This window comes from Arvicanthis niloticus, chromosome 28 (assembly GCF_011762505.2).
Source record: "Arvicanthis niloticus isolate mArvNil1 chromosome 28, mArvNil1.pat.X, whole genome shotgun sequence".
In the NCBI taxonomy this organism is placed as follows: domain Eukaryota; kingdom Metazoa; phylum Chordata; class Mammalia; order Rodentia; family Muridae; genus Arvicanthis; species Arvicanthis niloticus.
Genome location: NC_133436.1, coordinates 8925268 through 8942582, shown reverse-complemented (window position 1 = coordinate 8942582; position 17315 = coordinate 8925268). Strand labels below are relative to the sequence as shown.

The window sequence follows — 17315 nt, the reverse complement described above, 5'->3', positions numbered from 1 at the left end:
GTCTTCATCTCATCCAATTCCGAGACTTAGACCCGCCCAGCGCCCTGCGCAGGCGTGAGGAGGCGTGGCGTGGAGGCCACAGCCCCGCCCCCCAGCACGGCCTGTCAGGCTGGAGGAAGTTTTACCTCAGTCGCAGAGAGCACAAGGCTGAGGGCTAGCAGATAGCAGAGCAACACGATGAGTGCAGGCTCAGACCCCGTGGTCATCGTCTCAGCGGCGCGGACCGCCATAGGTGAGTGTCTCGCGGGTTCATTTAGGCCTGCGACCCACCTCCCCGTCAGGTGCACGGAGACCCGGGCGCTCGTGACGGGGAGGGGGGGAGGCCGGCCACGGACTCCACAGCCCGGTGCCCCGCGCCTCGCCCGCGACCCCGCCCCTCATGCTGCGATTGGTTCCTCCCAGTAGAGCCACCGCTCTGCCAAGCTCACCTATTGGCTGACATTGGGACGCGCTCTCTGTGCTGATTGCTGATTGGTCCGCTCAGCGGAGCACCATGGATCACGCTGTGGTGGCGGGGGACCGGAGCTGGTGGTCTGAGCTGGTCCTCCAGGCAGGCCTTGGCCTTGGCATCGTCCTGGAAGTCCCCGTCGCCTTTGCTCGCCTCAGCTCCAGCCGGTTTTGTTTAGAAAGCATCTGTCCCCATCCGCCCCCTCCGTGGTCCCCATCGTGCTCTTGGTTCAGACGCCTCCCCCCTTCCCCATTCTGTTATAGGCTCCTTCAGTGGTGCCCTGTCCACCGTGCCTGTCCACGACCTGGGGACAGCTGTCATCAAAGAAGTCCTGCAGAGGGCCAAGGTGGCTCCAGAAGAGGTGTCCGAGGTCATATTTGGACACGTTTTGACGGCAGGTAAGTCCTCAGTACCCCAGGACAGGTCTGATTCATTAGAAACAAAAGCATTTATTTGCACACACACACACACATACCCCCACTCTCATCACCACCACCACTACCATACATTGCTTTGCTTGGAGTTCCCTCTGCTAGGATTCCTTCTGTCCCTCCTCCTTCTGCTAGCTGAAGTCACAGCCTCTTTACAAGCTTTTCCCCTGAGTGATCTTAGGCCACTGGTCTGTACCACCTTTGCACTGTTAGAAGCAGGACCAGCCTGATGCACAGTCAAGCATGCACAGTCCTCTACATACCCCTAAAATGTCACAGTCAGTAAATGTGTGTGGGCCTGGCACTGTGCCAGAGCTGCAAGTGAGGCTGCAGCAGAACAGCTATACCCTGGTCCACCTGTCCTGAGATAGGCTGTTCCTCACTCCTGGGTTCTGCAGGAAGACAGGAGAGTCTAAGAATGCTTCATGTTACCTCTGACTCCTGCTGGGTTTGTAGACCAGTGACTACATACCATTCGTGTTGATGGTTGATTTGGGGCCTGGGTGTGTAGCTCAGTGGTGAAGTGTGTGGTTAGCATGCCTGTGGTCATGAGTTCACCCTCCTGCCCTGCCCTGTGCTTGCTCAGCACACATAGGAATCAACTGTAGAGAAAATTGTTAATATTCAGGACCAACTTCTGCTCTTACTCGGTCAGAGACCATTTGTATGTGTGCTTGTTGGATATTCATGTCTGAAACACTTGGTGCTAGAATTGTTTTGATATCAGATATCCCAATACCTAGATTTTGCAACATCTGTATATATGAAGTATTATTGTTACAGAACTTGGTTTCACAGTCTTTATCACAAGAAACCAGATTCATCCAGTTGTCCTTCATAAGCTAAGTGGAACCGCAAAATGGATAGTAAATAGCAGAAAAGGGAGATTTATTTAATTTGGTTAAATTGGGAGGAGATCCAGGAACCCCACTCATGTCCATCTTCATGCTCTAGAAGTGAGATTAAACTTTAAACAGATAGCTGAAGATTTACACATCTAAACACGTTGGTCTTGTTATTGCCCCACCTACCACTATTGACCCATTGTCTAGCTCTCTATAGCAAGGTGGTCTGAGTCATCAGAGTATGAGATATTTTTGAGGAAAGATCCCCTTTGCCTAGTACCAGGCTTCAACTTCTTTCTTCTCCCAGCATGAGGGGACTTCCAGTGTTTGGGGAGTTCATTGTTTCAGTAGCCTGATAGATTAAGGAACCCAAGTGACTCTAAGAAATAGCTTCTTCATCTCTTAGAGATTAGAGATTGCTTAGCTGTTGAGAGCACTTACTGTTCTTGTAAAGGTCCCAGGTTTGTTTCCTAGCACCCTCTTGGATTCTTACACCCTTTTCCACTCTTCCAGGGAATCTAGAACCCTCTTCTGGCCTTCATAAGTACCAGGCACCCTCAAACAAACATATAAACATACATACATTCATGAAAAACATCCATACACATAATATATCACCAGGTTGTGGTAGTGCATGCCTTTAATCCCAGCACCCAGGAGGCAGAGGCAGGTGAATCTCAGTAAGTTCAAGGCTAGCCTGGTCTATAGAGCCAGTTCCTGGACAGCCAGAGCTACTTGGGGAAACCCTGTCTTGGGAGGGTGTGTGTGTGTGTTCTTTATCTTCATCTCTACAAAGATGGTTATGTCCTGGCTGGAGCCCAATTCTGAATAGAAAATCTCATCATCATCATTTACAGACTACCTGTTATATTCATATATATAAAACCTAATAGAACATTCAGGAATATATATTTATGTATTGCCTATATACAGAGCCTGAATGTTATACAAAAAAGGTTTATGATTTTGTGCATGAAAAAAAGTTTTGTGTGTCCCATGTACACAGAGACACATTTGGTCTTTCACACTGACCAAACTATTATGAGTCAAACTGCCTCTTGACTTTAGCTGGAAAGTGTTGAGTCGTGCAGTGGCACCTCAGCATTCAGAAGTTTTACATTGCCTTGCTTGGTGGTCTATAAATGTAACCTCAGTGCTTTGAGGCCTGCAGTTGAGGATCAGGAGATTAAGACTAGGCTGAGCTCTGAGCAAGAGCCTTTCTTAGAAGGAAAGACAGGAAAGGCTGGAGATGTTATCGAACACTTGCCTAATATCTTCAAAGCTACTAAAACGTGAAAATAATGATAAGTTTTGCACTTGGGAGCATCTGAGATTTTAAAAATACAGGTATTTGACATGTATTTTAAAGTTTTGGGTTTGTAGCTCACCTTTCAATTTTTTTGCTTGGTGTTTGTTTTTGTTTTGTTTTGGAAACAGGGTTTTTCTGTGTGTCCTAGAATGCACTCGGTAGACCATGCTATCCTTGAACTCAGAGATCTGCCTGTTTCTTCTACCTCCCAAGTGCTGGGATTAAAGATGTGTACCACCAACATCCAGAGAATTAAAAAAATATATTTTTATATATATGGGTATTTTGTCTACATGTATATCTAAACACTGAGTGCCTGCCTGGTGGCCAAGGAGGCCAGAAGAAGACATTGAATCCCGAGACCATAGTTACAGATGATTGTAAGCCACTATGTAGGTGCTTGGAATCAAACCAGTGTTCTCTGAAAGAGTAGCAAGAACTCTTAACTACTAAAGGATCTCTCCACCCCTATTTTTTTTTTCTTTAAACACACACAAATATCAGATCCCCTGGAGGTAGAATTGTAGGCAGTGGATGCTGGAGATCAAGCTCAGTGCCTTTACAAGAACAGTACGTGCTTTTGACTATTGAACCATCATCTCTCCACTTAGAAAGCTATTTTAGAAGTGAGGGATAAATACCATCTATGTCAGGTCTCTGTCATGGGGCTCACAGTCTGCTAAACTATCAATATCAAATCCAGTACTCATTTCTGAACCCTAAGTACCTTGAGGATGGGGAGTGTGTGTGTGTGTTAAGTTATTTGCTAAATATTTGCCATTTGTTGTTTAAAGAATAAGTACCTTATATAGTAATACCTTTACTGAATAGTATCTTTTTGTTTAATTTTTAATTTCTGAGACATTGAAAGGCTGTGTTTCAACATATGTAATCCCTGAAGAAAACCTGTTACCTTTAACTCCTGAGTCATTGGATTACAGGCAGGAGCCACTACTCTCAACCAGAAAATTGCCTGATGCTCTGGCCTGTCTTAAATTCAGATCCACCTACTGCTTCCTCCTGAGGGCAAGGATTAAGAGATAAATAATTTTATGTGTTTTTTACTTCTAAACAAACCTCAGATTAATGGCCCTAGTTAATAAACCTAAGTTTTTGACAGTGTTCCATTAGTACTTTTCTAACAAACATACTAAAGAAAGAATATAGATATATGTGGATCTGGAACTTGGAAAAAAAGGAAACAACTCTTTGTCATTATGTGTGACTGATAGCATTTGAGTTTTGACTCTTATCACTTTTCTGCTACTTTTTTGTTTGTTTGTTTTTTGAGAAAGGGTTTCTCTGTGTAGTCCTGGCTGTCCTGGAGCCTACTCTGTAGACCAGGCTGGCCTCGAACTCAAAATTCGCCTGCCTCTGCCTCCCAAGTGCTGGGATTAAAGGCGTGTGCCACCACTGCCTGTCTCTTCTGCTACTTTTAAGGAAATGGAATGTTTCTTTGTTTCTTTTTGTTGGTAGCTGGAGGAAATCTTAGGTGAATTGTTGATTCTAATTTGTTAAGTGTATTTAATTTCATTTTTTGCTTTCTGAGAAAAGGCCTTACTATATAGTGTAAGCTGGCTTGAAATTCACTCATAATGTAATTCAGAATGCCTTTGAAATGACCATTTGGGTCATGCTTCACTCAAACTTAATATGTAGCCCAAACTAACCTCAAATTTATTGAGATATTTCTGCTTTAGTTTACAAAATGCTGGGGTTACTAGTATGAGCTACCACACCAGCAAACTTTCATACATAGCTTTTGTGCACAGATTTTCTCCTTAAATAACCCTTCTTTCTATCTAGTTGTTTTATGCCCTGAACCTGGAAGCACAGTGTTCTGCATGCCTGAATTCTGCCTGTGTTTATAGAAGTGTAATTAGCTGGCTATTACTTTTGGTCTTAATTAAGTTTCTTGCTTAATAGGAGGAAAAGTCAAGTTTTCTCTAGATGTGAAGATGTTAAGGTTCTGTGTTAAGGTATCAGAAACACTGGGGAGGAGGAAGCTTCTCTCTGAGACTACTAGCAGTTGCACAAAGGTGGCATCTGTCCCAGGGCTGGAGAGAGGAGGACAGGCTTCTCTGCTGCTGTGGCAGGCGGTCTCCTGGCACTTAGCCCACACTTGACCCCTGATGTTTTAAAATCCTTTCTCCTTCTTCATGGGCAGCAGGTCCCAACCTTCCTAAGGCGGCAACCCTTTCATACAGTTCCTCGTGTGGTGATCACACAGCCATAAAAGGATGTCATTGCCGCTTCATAACTGAATTTTTCTACTGTTATGAATTGTAATGTAGATATCTGATCCACAGCCCCCTAAAGGGTCTCAACCCACAGGTTGAGAACCACAGAACTCGAGGCTCTGTGTTCCTCGTTCCAGGTTGTGGGCAGAATCCTACTCGACAAGCCAGTGTGGGTGCAGGGATCCCCTACTCGGTTCCAGCATGGAGCTGCCAGATGATCTGTGGCTCAGGCCTAAAAGCTGTGTGTCTTGCAGCCCAGTCCATAGCTATGGGCGACTCCACCATTGTGGTTGCTGGAGGCATGGAGAATATGAGCAAGGTAAGTGCAGAGGTGCTGATGATCACCATCCTGGCCACCTAGGGAGCATGTCCTGCTGAGGAACACACAGGACATGACTCAGCCTGACCTCTGCCTGAGTGCCCATTTCTCTCCAGGTTGGATGAGAAATCCCATGTGAGGAACAACCTATCAGCCAGGCAGCTGGAGGAGAATATCATTTCTCTAAGCTGTTGTTCCAGAGCATACAGTGTTTTCTGAAATGAACTCACAATATCATTTGGTTGCTATCCCTGCTTACTATGTAGCCAAGGCTAGCCCAAGACTTGCTATATAGCCTGGGCTACCCTTAAATGCTTTTCTCTCCTGCTTTGCCTCTGGAGTGCTAAGATTACAAGCATGTGCCACCGTGCCTAGCAAAAGTTTTTTTTAAAATCTTTGGATGTTTTTCAATAGTCTAAACTTTATAAGTTGTCTTTCCTTTCCTTTTCTTTCTTTCTTTTTTTTTTTTTTTTTTTTTTTTTTTTTTTTTTTTTTTTTGTGTGTGTGTGTGTGTGTGTGTGTGGTTTTTCAAGACAGGGTTTCTCTGTGTAGCCCTTGCTGTTCTGGAACTCACTTTGTAGACCAGGCTGGCCTCGAACTCAGAAATCCGCCTGCCTCTGCCTCCCAAGTGCTGGGATTAAAGGCGTGCGACCACTGCCCGGCGTTCTTGATCCCTTCTTACACTGTTTTATCATATATGCCTAGCATATATGATATAAGGCAGGTGGGATTGTCTGCTAACACCAAGAGGTTTCAGGTCCTGACCTGCAGAGCAGGTAGTGGGGAGAAGGGCTTGATGGGTAATGAAGAGGGAGGAAGTACAAGCCAGAGCCTCCTGAATCTGAGTGGGATGCTGAGAGGACGAGTGGCAACCATCCTAAATCTGTTCTTCCTTCCTGCGTCCAGGCTCCTCACTTGGCTCACCTGAGAACAGGGGTCAAGATGGGTGAGATGTCGCTGGCTGACAGCATACTCTGTGATGGCCTCACAGATGCATTTCACAACTACCACATGGGCATCACAGGTAAGGACAATATGCCTGCAAACACTATCTTTCAAAAGGTTGACAAGGGTATGTGACAGTGAGGCTCATTTGCATAGCTCTGAGTCTGGAGGCATCCTACGTCCATCCATTGTCCACCATCTATGTGGTCAGGAAGCTGAGGCATACAGTGGTACCCAGAGAGTCATAGATATGAGCTTCCCTAGATGGCCTGTGGTCTACTTTTGACTGATGCAGAAAGCTTGTTGTGATTGTGTCCTTGGTATGAATAGGACTTATGTGGCTGGACCTTGTACACAGGCAAGATTCCATGCCTTCCAAATGTATGTAGCTCGCTTATTCTGTCCTTAAAGTTCCCTACAGTGCCTACTAAAAATATCACCCATATTTTACTGGAAGAGGGTAGATACCAATATAAAACAGTCAGCTCTAAGATGAGACAAGAAATTTGAAAAAGGAAAGGAAATCAGGATGACAGATTTTCACCACATTTTAAAGTCATAAGAGCAAAAATAAGTGAGACAGTATTAGACAATGCACTCATGAACCTGAAGAGGCAGCAAGTGACTTCCTGAAAGGCACATGTTGCTAATGAGCGCCTGAGCTACCAGTTCAGTGATGACTAATGTCAGCTGCAGAGATGACGTCCAGTGGTCAGGAGCTCTGGTTCTTACAAAAATCTGAGTGTGGCTCCAGCACTCACATCAAGTGGCTAAGAACCATGTGCAGCTCCATTTCCAGAGGATCCTCTGGCCTCCGTATGCACTGTAGACATAGGGTGCACATATGCTAATTCAGCCTTTTACATGACATACAAATACACATAAATTATAAAAATAAGTAAAAACATTTTTAAGGCCTTAGCCAGGCACAGTGGCACATACCTTTAATCCCAGCACCTGAGGTACAATAACAGACAGATCTGTAAGTTTTAGATTAGCCTGGTCTAGCTGGACTCAGTGAGTTTTTAGACCTGCCCGGGATATACCACATGGTGTTAGTGAACGCCTGTCTTTTTAAAAAAAAAAAAAAAAAACTCAAAAAACCCCAAAAAAGTTAAAAAAGGTGACTACTGTGTGTAGTTCAGGGTCTGGAGAGAGGGATTAGCACTTAAAAGCACTTGTTGCTCTTGCAGAGGACCCAGGTCAGTTCCTGCGACCCACAAGGTGATTTCCCCAGACATAGTGCCCACTTCTGATCTCTTCTGCTTAGTTCACTAACCAGGCATATGGTATATAAACATACACGCAATGAAATGAAATAAGTAAATCAATTTGTAAAAGAAAGAAAGGTGTATTCCCAAAGGCTCATCCTGTCCAGGAAGCTGGTGGTAGAGGGCGTCACAGCCTCAGAAACCTCAGCACTATGTGAACCCCAGTCCAGAGAGACCTCAGGCAATGCTGGAAGTGGTGTGCACTCACCCGGTGTGTTCCTCCTCAGACAGCTTTCCTCCATGAACACTCTGTCCTTGTGAATCCTCGGTGTGGAAGAATGTTTGGTTCTTCCTGATCGATCCCCTCATTTTATCAGATGCTAGCTTGTCAGGTTCTATCAGATAAACTCATACTTCTCTGGTTACACATGATTGTGTCATTAGCCTTGTGTCTAGGTCCTTGTTTCCTGTGTTGACAGTTGACACAATAGGAAAACTAAAATAATACCTTTACCATATGGAAATATAACTTAAACAGAAGTAGCATTTGTCTATGAGTTAAATAAACTGAGAAGTAAAGAACATTGTTGAAAAGCTGGCAGCTGTGGCCTTGGCTCTATGAGAAGTATGAGGCATATGAGTAAGGTCATAGGGAAAAGGCTACAAGCAGAAGCACAAGAGATAAGGTGTGCAAGTGTAAGGAAGGAGAAGGGTCTTGAGATGTGAGAAACAGACTCAAGGTTTCTCTGCTCCAGTGAGACGATAGAAGGTGCTATGGATCCTAGTTGTCCTAGTATCTAGCCAGTTGCTTGCTTGCTTGCTTTCTCCTTCCTTCCTTCCTTCCTTCCTTCCTTCCTTCCTTCCTTCCTTCCTTCCATCCTTCCATCCTTCCATCTTTCCTTTCTTTCTTTCCTTCCTTCCATCCATCCATCTTTCTTTCTTTCTTTCTTTCTTTCTTTCTTTCTTTCTTTCTTTCTTTCTTTCTTTCTGAGACTTGAGTTTCTCTGTGCATCTCTGTCAATCCTAAAACCTACTTTCTTTACCAGAGTAGCCTCAGACTCACAGATCCGTCTTCCTCTGCCTTCCGAGTGCTGGGATCAAAGGTGTGCACCACTACTTCCAACTAGCCAGTTTCTTAAGTGATATCCAGACTACCTGTACAAAAATCACCAAGATGATTATTAAATATTTAGGTCCTGGGCCTGGAGAGATGGCTCAGAGATTAGGATTACTGGCTGCTCTTCCAGAGCACTTAGGTTCAACTCCCAGCACCCACATGGCAGCTCAAAACTGTCTTGACCCCATTTCCAGGGGATCTGACAGCCTTACACAGGCCCCTGAAACACCAATACACATTTTAAACACACATACATACACACACACACACACACACACACACACACACACACGTATATCCTGAAGCCAGGGGTATAGTTTAGTGTTAGAGCATTTGTTTAGCATGTGCAATGCCCTGGGCTCCATACAAAACAAACCAAAAATATGTAGAAACCTATCTCCAGAGGCACCAAGCATAACGGATTATCATGTATGCCAACAAGCCATTCAGTGAGGAAACAGATGAAGTGATGAAAGGAGGGGCCTCTTATTCTTCACAAATATCAAGCCATGGGTTAGAGAGACAGTTCACTGTTTAAAAGTGCACTTTGAGAGGACCAGCGTTCAGTTCCCAGCAGCCATGTCAGCACTCAGTTCCAGACATCTGATACCCTCTTGTGGCCCCATAGACAACTGCACAAAGTGCACATATAGACACATATATACATATAAGGAATAATAAATCCTTTTAAAATTAAAAAAGAATATCAAGCCTAAAGAGCGTTACAGTCTGAAGATCCAAAGGTATGGATGGTACCGAGCCCCAGTCCTGAGTGGTGAGTGGCCTGACGCTCACAGATCCGCTGCCTAGCTGGGGCCACCATGCCCATCCAGCTGCTTTACCCCTAAGTCTTATTACAACCAAAGGTAAGGTTTGAAGATAAGCCAAGAGTTAATATTAATGCTAAATATCCTGATGTAAAAAAAAAAAAAAAAAAAAAAGTGAGAGAGAAAGCCTGCTATAGTTCTCTCCCTCTACCATGTTCATCCCAGGGTCAAACTCAAGTCACCATGCATGGCAGCAGGCACCTTTATCTGGGGGGCATCCATATAAGGAAAGGGCGGTCTGTGTACTTGTACTTTGTCTCAGAAGGTTCATATAGGAGGTGTTAAGTAAAGGGGCAGAAGCATCAGTGGTAAATCTGGATACAGATATCTGTAAGTTACACACATAGAAAAGGAAAGAGTCTTACACCTGAGTAACCTGAGCTACCAAAGCCCGGCTCATGAAGATGCTGTGTCTGCCTTTTCTTCTTCTCAGCTGAAAACGTAGCCAAAAAATGGCAAGTGAGCAGAGAGGCCCAGGACAAGGTTGCAGTTCTGTCCCAGAACAGGACGGAGCATGCGCAGAAAGCTGGCCACTTTGACAAGGAGATTGTGCCAGTGCTGGTGTCTTCCAGAAAAGGTGAGTGTGGAGGCCACAGTTGCGCTGAGCCTGTTTGTAGGCATGGATGACACCTGTGTGGATTTTGGTCATTGCAGGTTATAAAGGTGTAGGCGTTCTACGTCTGAATGGGGGAGGGCAGGTGGTGATGTGTGTGTTCTGAGACATGGTCTTGCTGTGTACCCTGGATGGCCTAGTGCTCACTGTGTGGACCAGGCTGGGCTCCAACTGCTGGGTGATCCTCCTGCTTCGTACCTGCTGAGTGCTAGGATTGCAAGTGTGTGCCAGCACACCTAGCTGGAAGATACTGTCAACACAGCAGGGTATGGACACATGGGAAACTGTCATCTTCAAATTGTCCACAGCTGCAGTGTGTCTCCCTCGGGTTCCATGAGACGTGGAACATCAGTTTGTGGTTGTCAGAAGAGAACAGTTTTCCAAACCTTTCAGGAATGGCATCTGTTCACCTAGTTGATCTTGTGTGTCTTTTACATTCACATTCTAAAGGGAACACCTTTAGGAAGTCTGTCTGTCTGTGTCTGTGTGAGTGAGTATATGCACACACATGTGTGTGAATACCCTTGGAGGTTGTCTAAAGGCCTCGGATCCCTAGGAGCTGGAATTACAGGTATTTATGAGCTGCTGAAGATAGGGGTGAGTTCTGATCACCTAATTGAGCAGCAAGCACTCTTAAATGCTCAATCTCTCCAGCTCCTTAAGGACACACTCACCATGATCTGAAGCGGAATCTGACACCGATGTGCGGCTCACACAAGGTGGATTGCACCACTTCTGACCCACTCAGGTGTATCTAGCTAAATGCAATGACCCAAACCTGTGTCCATACAATACAGAGAACAGTTGCCCTTAGGAAGGGCTGTGGAGTTGCAACACAGGGTGAGTGTCTCTCGAAGAGTTCTCATGGGAGAGCATGCAGTAATTCTAGCAATTCCTACTGGAATGGAAGTGGGTAAATGGTAATAGACTTTTCTTCCAAATGTCACTCCTCTTGATTCTGAGTCCTCAGTCCCAGAACCCTGCCTTCTCTGTATTCGTTCCAAGTAACTGGTTTTGCTCTCTGCAGGTCTTACTGAAGTGAAAGTGGATGAGTTTCCTCGTCATGGGAGTAACCTTGAAGCCATGGGCAAGCTGAAACCTTACTTTCTTACTGATGGGACAGGAACAGTCACCCCAGCAAACTCATCAGGTTTGAGTTCTGAGGGGCATTGGGGGAAATACGAACTATGAGGAGGTCTAACAAGTGAATTTCTTTCTACACAACATGATTCCTAAAGCTGTGTTTAAGGGACCGTTTATAGTTTCTGTATGCTTAGCTATTAACTTAATATATACTGAATGAAGTGATTTGCTTTTTTTGACATCTAGACTAAGCATACAAATTTAAACATAAAACAATAAAATTAAGATTCTGAAGTTGTCCAGACAATCGTGGTGTACACCTTTAATCTCAGTACTCTGTGAGTTTGAAGCCAACATGGTCTACAGATTTAGTACAGGACTACACAGAGAACAAAAATAAAAACCTCAGCTGGGCAGTGGTGGCACACACCTTTAATCCTGGCACTTGGGAGGCAAAGGCTGGCAGATTTCTGAGTTCGAGGCCAGCCTATTCTACAGAGTAAGTTCCAGGACAGCCAGGGCTACACAGAGAAACCCTGTCTCAAAAAACCAAAATAAATAAATAAACAAACAAACAAACTCTGAAGTTGCTAAGCATGGCGAGGCACTCCTTTAATCCCTGCATTGTACCAGATCTCTGTGAGGTTGAGGCCAGCCTGGTCTACATAGGAAATTCCAGGCCACCCAAGGGTAAGAGACCCTGGCTTCAGAGGTTACTTGCCTTCACACTTTTCAAATTCTGGAAAATCTCAGAACCTGTGAATGAGCCCTAGGGTTTTCTCTTCAGTATCCTTCTCCCCTCCCCATTGCTTTTGGGGGACTCTTGTAATATTGTGTGGTCAGTATCACACTCCAAACTTAACCATTTCTAAGTGTGCTGTGACGTCTGATGAATCACAGCTGACAGAACCATTTGGCAAGATGTCAGTAGCTTAATGCTTTCAGATGGAAAGGAGGAAGCCCTGGGTCCATACCTGAAGGAAAGGAGCACTGGAGACACCAGGTCACTTGTTTACAGGACTGAACGATGGTGCCGCTGCTGTGGTTCTTATGAAGAAGACAGACGCTGAGCGTCGGATGCTGAAACCTTTAGCACAAATAGTCTCCTGGTCACAAGCTGGTGTGGAGCCATCTGTTATGGGAGTAGGACCAATTCCAGCCATAAAGCAAGCTGTGAGTCTTACTCTGTAGCCCTTCAGTTGTTTGGTTGGTTTGTTGTCTGTCTGCCTGCCTGTCTGTCTGTCTGTCTGTCTGTCTATGACTGTTCCTAATAGCCCACGCTGCCTTCAGACTGAAGATGACTTTGAACACCTGGAACTCTTTAGGCCTTTAGCCTTTTCCTCCCAGCTGAGACCACAGGCCTGCACCTGCATGTCCATCTGCCTCCTTTGCAGACCTCACCTGGCTCTGTTGACCTTGAGAGCAGCCGACCTGCAGCTCTGTTCTCGGCTCTCCTTACGCCCTCCATCCCCCTTTCCACTCTGAAGTGCCAAGATGTGCCAGATTTTATTTCCACCAGGTTTTATTTGCTGTTCGCCTTTTGTAGCATTGTGTTCCACAAGCCTAAAGGGAATTTACTTTGTTTCCTTACATTTGGATCACATACTTATGTAGGTACTTGTGACTCTGGGTTTGTATGAAGCAGAGGAGACATTGGATATTATTTCATCTTTTAAAAAAAAGGTCTACATATATGAGGGCTGGAGAGATGGCTCAGTGGTTAAGAGTGGCTGTTCTTCAGAGGACCTTGGTTAGAGTCCCAGCTCCCATGTGGAAAATAACAACCATCTGTAACTCCAGTCCTAGAGGATTTCAGGACCTTTTCTAAAATCCACAGGTACCAGGCATGCATGTGATGCAGTTGCTTACATACATACAGGCAAAACACCCATACACGAAATAAAATTTTAAAAAAATTAACTACATACATTCTTTATTTAGTATGTGTCTGTGTCTTATCTGTGTGTGTCTGTCTCTGTGTGTCTATATCTGTTTTTGTTTATATGTCTGTGTGTTTGTATTTTTCTATGTGTTATATATATATGTCTGTGTGTATGTCTCTCTATTAGTGTCTGCGTGTATGTTTATGAGTCTGTGTATATGTGTGTTGTGTGTATATTTGTGTGTGTGTGTGTGTGTGTGTGTGTATGTCTGTGTGTATATCTGTCTCTGTGTCTGTGTGTGTGTTTATGTTGAGATCCAGGCCAATCAAGGCTTCTCAAAGGTTGGGTTGATAGGATAAAGGGAACCTAGTTTAATGTCCTTGCCCAGGAGCAGACTTGGCAAAATCCAGTCTGGAGCTGGGCTCAGGGCCTTGGAGAAGTTTCAGTTCCTGGGAGCTTGGTGTTTACCCATGAAGAGACAGAATTATCAATCCTAAGGCCATTTTGTGCTCATCTGTGGCACACTGAAGATACCTGTGTTCCTCTTGTACAACACTGAATGATTGGCTTCCTGCTGACTTCATCCCATTGTCTCACATCTCCCCTAAAAGCTGCATACAGATAAGGTTCTGTGCTTATTAATAGGCTTGCTCAATATAAGCTTATACAGAACATTCTGGTCACACCTTTCTATCTTCTTTATCTTCTTACCTCCTGGTCATGTGCTTTAGGACCCTGTCATGAAGAATGACCTCCTGGTCTGGGGGTTGTGTGCGTGTGTGTGTGTGTGTGTGTGTAGGTTTGGTGCACGTGTTGAAGTCAGAGGACAGCTTCTTGCAGGAGTTATTATTGTTCTACTCATGGGATCTGGAAAACTCAGGAGTGAATGACATCAAGTGCATTATTCATTGAGCTGAGGGTACTGACTGCTTTCCTCTGCATCTTTGATACCAAGTCTCACACTAGTCTGAAATGCTCCCAGTGGGCCAGGCTGGGTGGCCCTCAGGTTTCAGAGATCTGCCCATCTCAGCCTTCAGCAGTGTGGTCATAGATGCACCACCATTCTTCATGCTTTTTTTTTTTTTAAATTTGGGTTCTGGGCATTTACCTCAGGACACTTGCACTTTACCTACTGAGTCATCTCTTCAGCCCCAGGTCAGCTTCTTTTTAAATTATATTTTATATGCATAGATGCTTTGTTTGCATATATCTACAAACCACTGTGTGCCAGTGGAGGTGTAAGATCACCTGGGTACTATGAGTCTCCATGTGAGTGTGAGGAATCAAACATGGGTCCCTGGAAGAGCAGCCAGTGCAGCCTGCCATCTCTCCAGCCCTGGATCCTTCTAAGTCAGATCAAGTATGCTGTATTAACTTCACATAATAGTTCGGACAGTGTAGACTTCTGCCTTAAGGGGTATTTTAGCATGCAGTCTTTTAGTTTTGAGGCTAGGCCTTGCTCTTTAGCCCAGGATAGCCTTAAATGTAGACAACTGCCCTGCCTGAGCTTCTAAAGTGCTGTGACTACAGGAGTGCGTGTCACCACATCTCCCTAGAGAACATCATCTACCGTTTGAATGGAATCAGCTTCACTGAGGGAACTGTTTGTCACAGGGCTCATAAAGGAACTCTCCAAACTGACAGTGGTTCTGGCTGGGGTATCATTATGCAGGCTGACTGTAGCCTCCCCTGCCCTGGTTTACAGGCACAGGCCACCATGGCACACCTAGCCTCATAGTGGCAGTTTTCTACTAGAGGTGTATCTTTGAAGAGTATTTTATTTATATATATATTCTTCATTTTAAATTGTCAATTTAATAAATTTTCGGTTATTACTGTGTGTGCACGTGGGCATACGCGGTGCCAATGGAGACCATAAGAGGATATATACTACCATAAAGCTGGAGTTACAGGCATTGGTGAGCCATCTACTCATCATGAGTGCTGGGGTCTGAGGTTTGGTCCTCATGATAGAACAGTGAGTGTTGTTAACACTGAACCATCGCTCCAGCAACTCATATATATCTTTATGTTAGTAATGAATGCTTTAACCTCAGTTAATCTTTCCTGTAGGTTGCAAAGGCAGGCTGGTCCCTGGAGGATGTTGACGTGTTTGAAATCAATGAAGCCTTTGCAGCGGTGTCTGCGGCAATAGCTAAAGAACTTGGATTAAACCCTGAGAAGGTAACCAACATGAAGTTGTGTTTGTCACTGAACTTGCACAATCCATGTTGCTTTTTATAGTAAAGAACTAATTCATATCAGAATCAATGGAACATCCTAGAAACTAGGGAGATAGGCATTACTTATTCCTAAGCTTTCAATGGAAGTTGAGTTTGAGAGGATGGTCTGCCAGCATAACACCGAGGAGAGAAATGTAAAACAGGTATTAGCCTGTGCCCAGAGGACTGACTTAACACTCTTCTTCCCTGTAGGTCAACATCGATGGAGGAGCCATTGCCTTGGGCCATCCTCTGGGAGCATCTGGCTGTAGGATTCTAGTGACCTTGTTACACACGCTGGAGAGAGTGGGTGGGACACGTGGTGTTGCAGCCCTGTGCATTGGAGGTGGGATGGGGATTGCAATGTGTGTTCAGAGAGGATGATCTGAACCTTGAGCCACCCTTGGATGAGCCACCACCTTTGGACAATTCTCATTATATCAGTGAAACACTAAGTAGAAAGTGAAATCAGAGGACCAAACTGAGGACAGGAACCCAGGTAGACAGCTTGCAGTACTTTAATATGAGACTCCCAAGGCTAAGACATTGCACCAGACACTGTTATATATAAAAGGGAAGTCTAGTCGATCATCAAGGGCTCCAGAGTGAACAGCATTTTCATAATTTCCATATTTACTGTCTTTGCTTTCTGGGTGTAATTTTCTCTAATCATTGATTGTTTGTTTGTTTGTTTGTTAGTCAGGATCTCACCATATAGCCTGAAAATCGTTTTGTAGATCAGGTTGGCTTTGAACTCCCAGAGATCCACCTTTCTGTGCCTCCTGAGTACTTGAGTTAAAGGCATACACCATTCTGCAGGGCCCCCAAAATGATCCATTCAAAGAATGGGGATGCGGCTTCTGTTGTTGGAAACTTCAGGCTCTTTGCTTTAACTATGGTTAGCTCAAACACCCCTGCTTGCTCGTTGTCTCGTGGTTTCCTACTGATCAAATCAGAATTCTGTAATGAAAATCGGATTCAGTGGCCGCCTCCAAGCTGAGGTGGTGGGGTAAGGTATTCCAGCTATTCTAGTCCAAAAGACTGGCAGTGCCAACAAGTGTGCCTCTGGGTTGTTGAAAGTGAGCAGCAAGCAGCTTCTGTGCATTTATTTCTCTCTGCTTGACTGGATGGGATGCTTCCTGCTTCAAATATCTACCTTGATTTCCCCAAAATGATGAACTGTAATTGGAATTGAAAGCCAAATAAACTGTTTCCCCCCTCACATTGCTTCTCGTCAATGAGTTTTATGGTGACGACAGAAACAAAGTCAGAGCATAGGATGTGGGAAGGACAGCCAGCTTCAACAGAAAAGCCATGGTTTGCAGCATACGCATACGACTGAGAGGTTCATTTGTCATCATTTCTTTGTTTTGTTTTTTGTTTGTTTGTTTGTTTGTTTGTTTGTTTTGAGACAGGGTTTCTCTGTGTAGTCCTGGCTGTCCTGGAACTCACTTTGTAGACCAGGCTGGCCTCGAACTCAGAAATCCGCCTGCCTCTGCCTCCCAAGTGTGTCATCATTTCTAATGAGCCATATGCTGCTCAGACGAACCTTCAGGAGATAGTCACGTGCTATGGAAATCATAGGCTATAATAGAGGTAGATTCAAAAGTCAGTTACTGAAGCCATGAGTCACATCTCTGTGACTGGTGATGGGCCAGATACACAACAGCAATCCCCTAAGAATCATGGAGTAGAAAAGGATGTCAGGCGGCTGTAGTCAGGGCGGTGCATCCCTAACAACCAGGACCACAGCCAACACGGTGTACACTAGCTAACATGCATAGCACATCCAGTCTAATGAAAAGTAGTCTTGCCAGTCCCT

The 17315-nt window shown here is 44.7% G+C and overlaps 1 protein-coding gene across 1 annotated transcript; it reads left to right on the top strand.

Annotated features, from left to right (window-relative positions):
• The first annotated feature begins 59 nt into the window (after nt 1-59).
• On the top strand, nt 60-16715 carry LOC143440056 (acetyl-CoA acetyltransferase, cytosolic). The gene is made up of 9 exons (XM_076926670.1): nt 60-232; nt 712-846; nt 5411-5592; nt 6499-6616; nt 10126-10269; nt 11333-11455; nt 12407-12561; nt 15345-15455; nt 15707-16715. Exons 1-9 carry the CDS (start codon nt 178-180, stop codon nt 15875-15877), a joined length of 1194 nt encoding a protein of 397 aa, XP_076782785.1. The 5' UTR covers nt 60-177; the 3' UTR covers nt 15878-16715.
• Nucleotides 16716-17315: the final 600 nt, after the last annotated feature.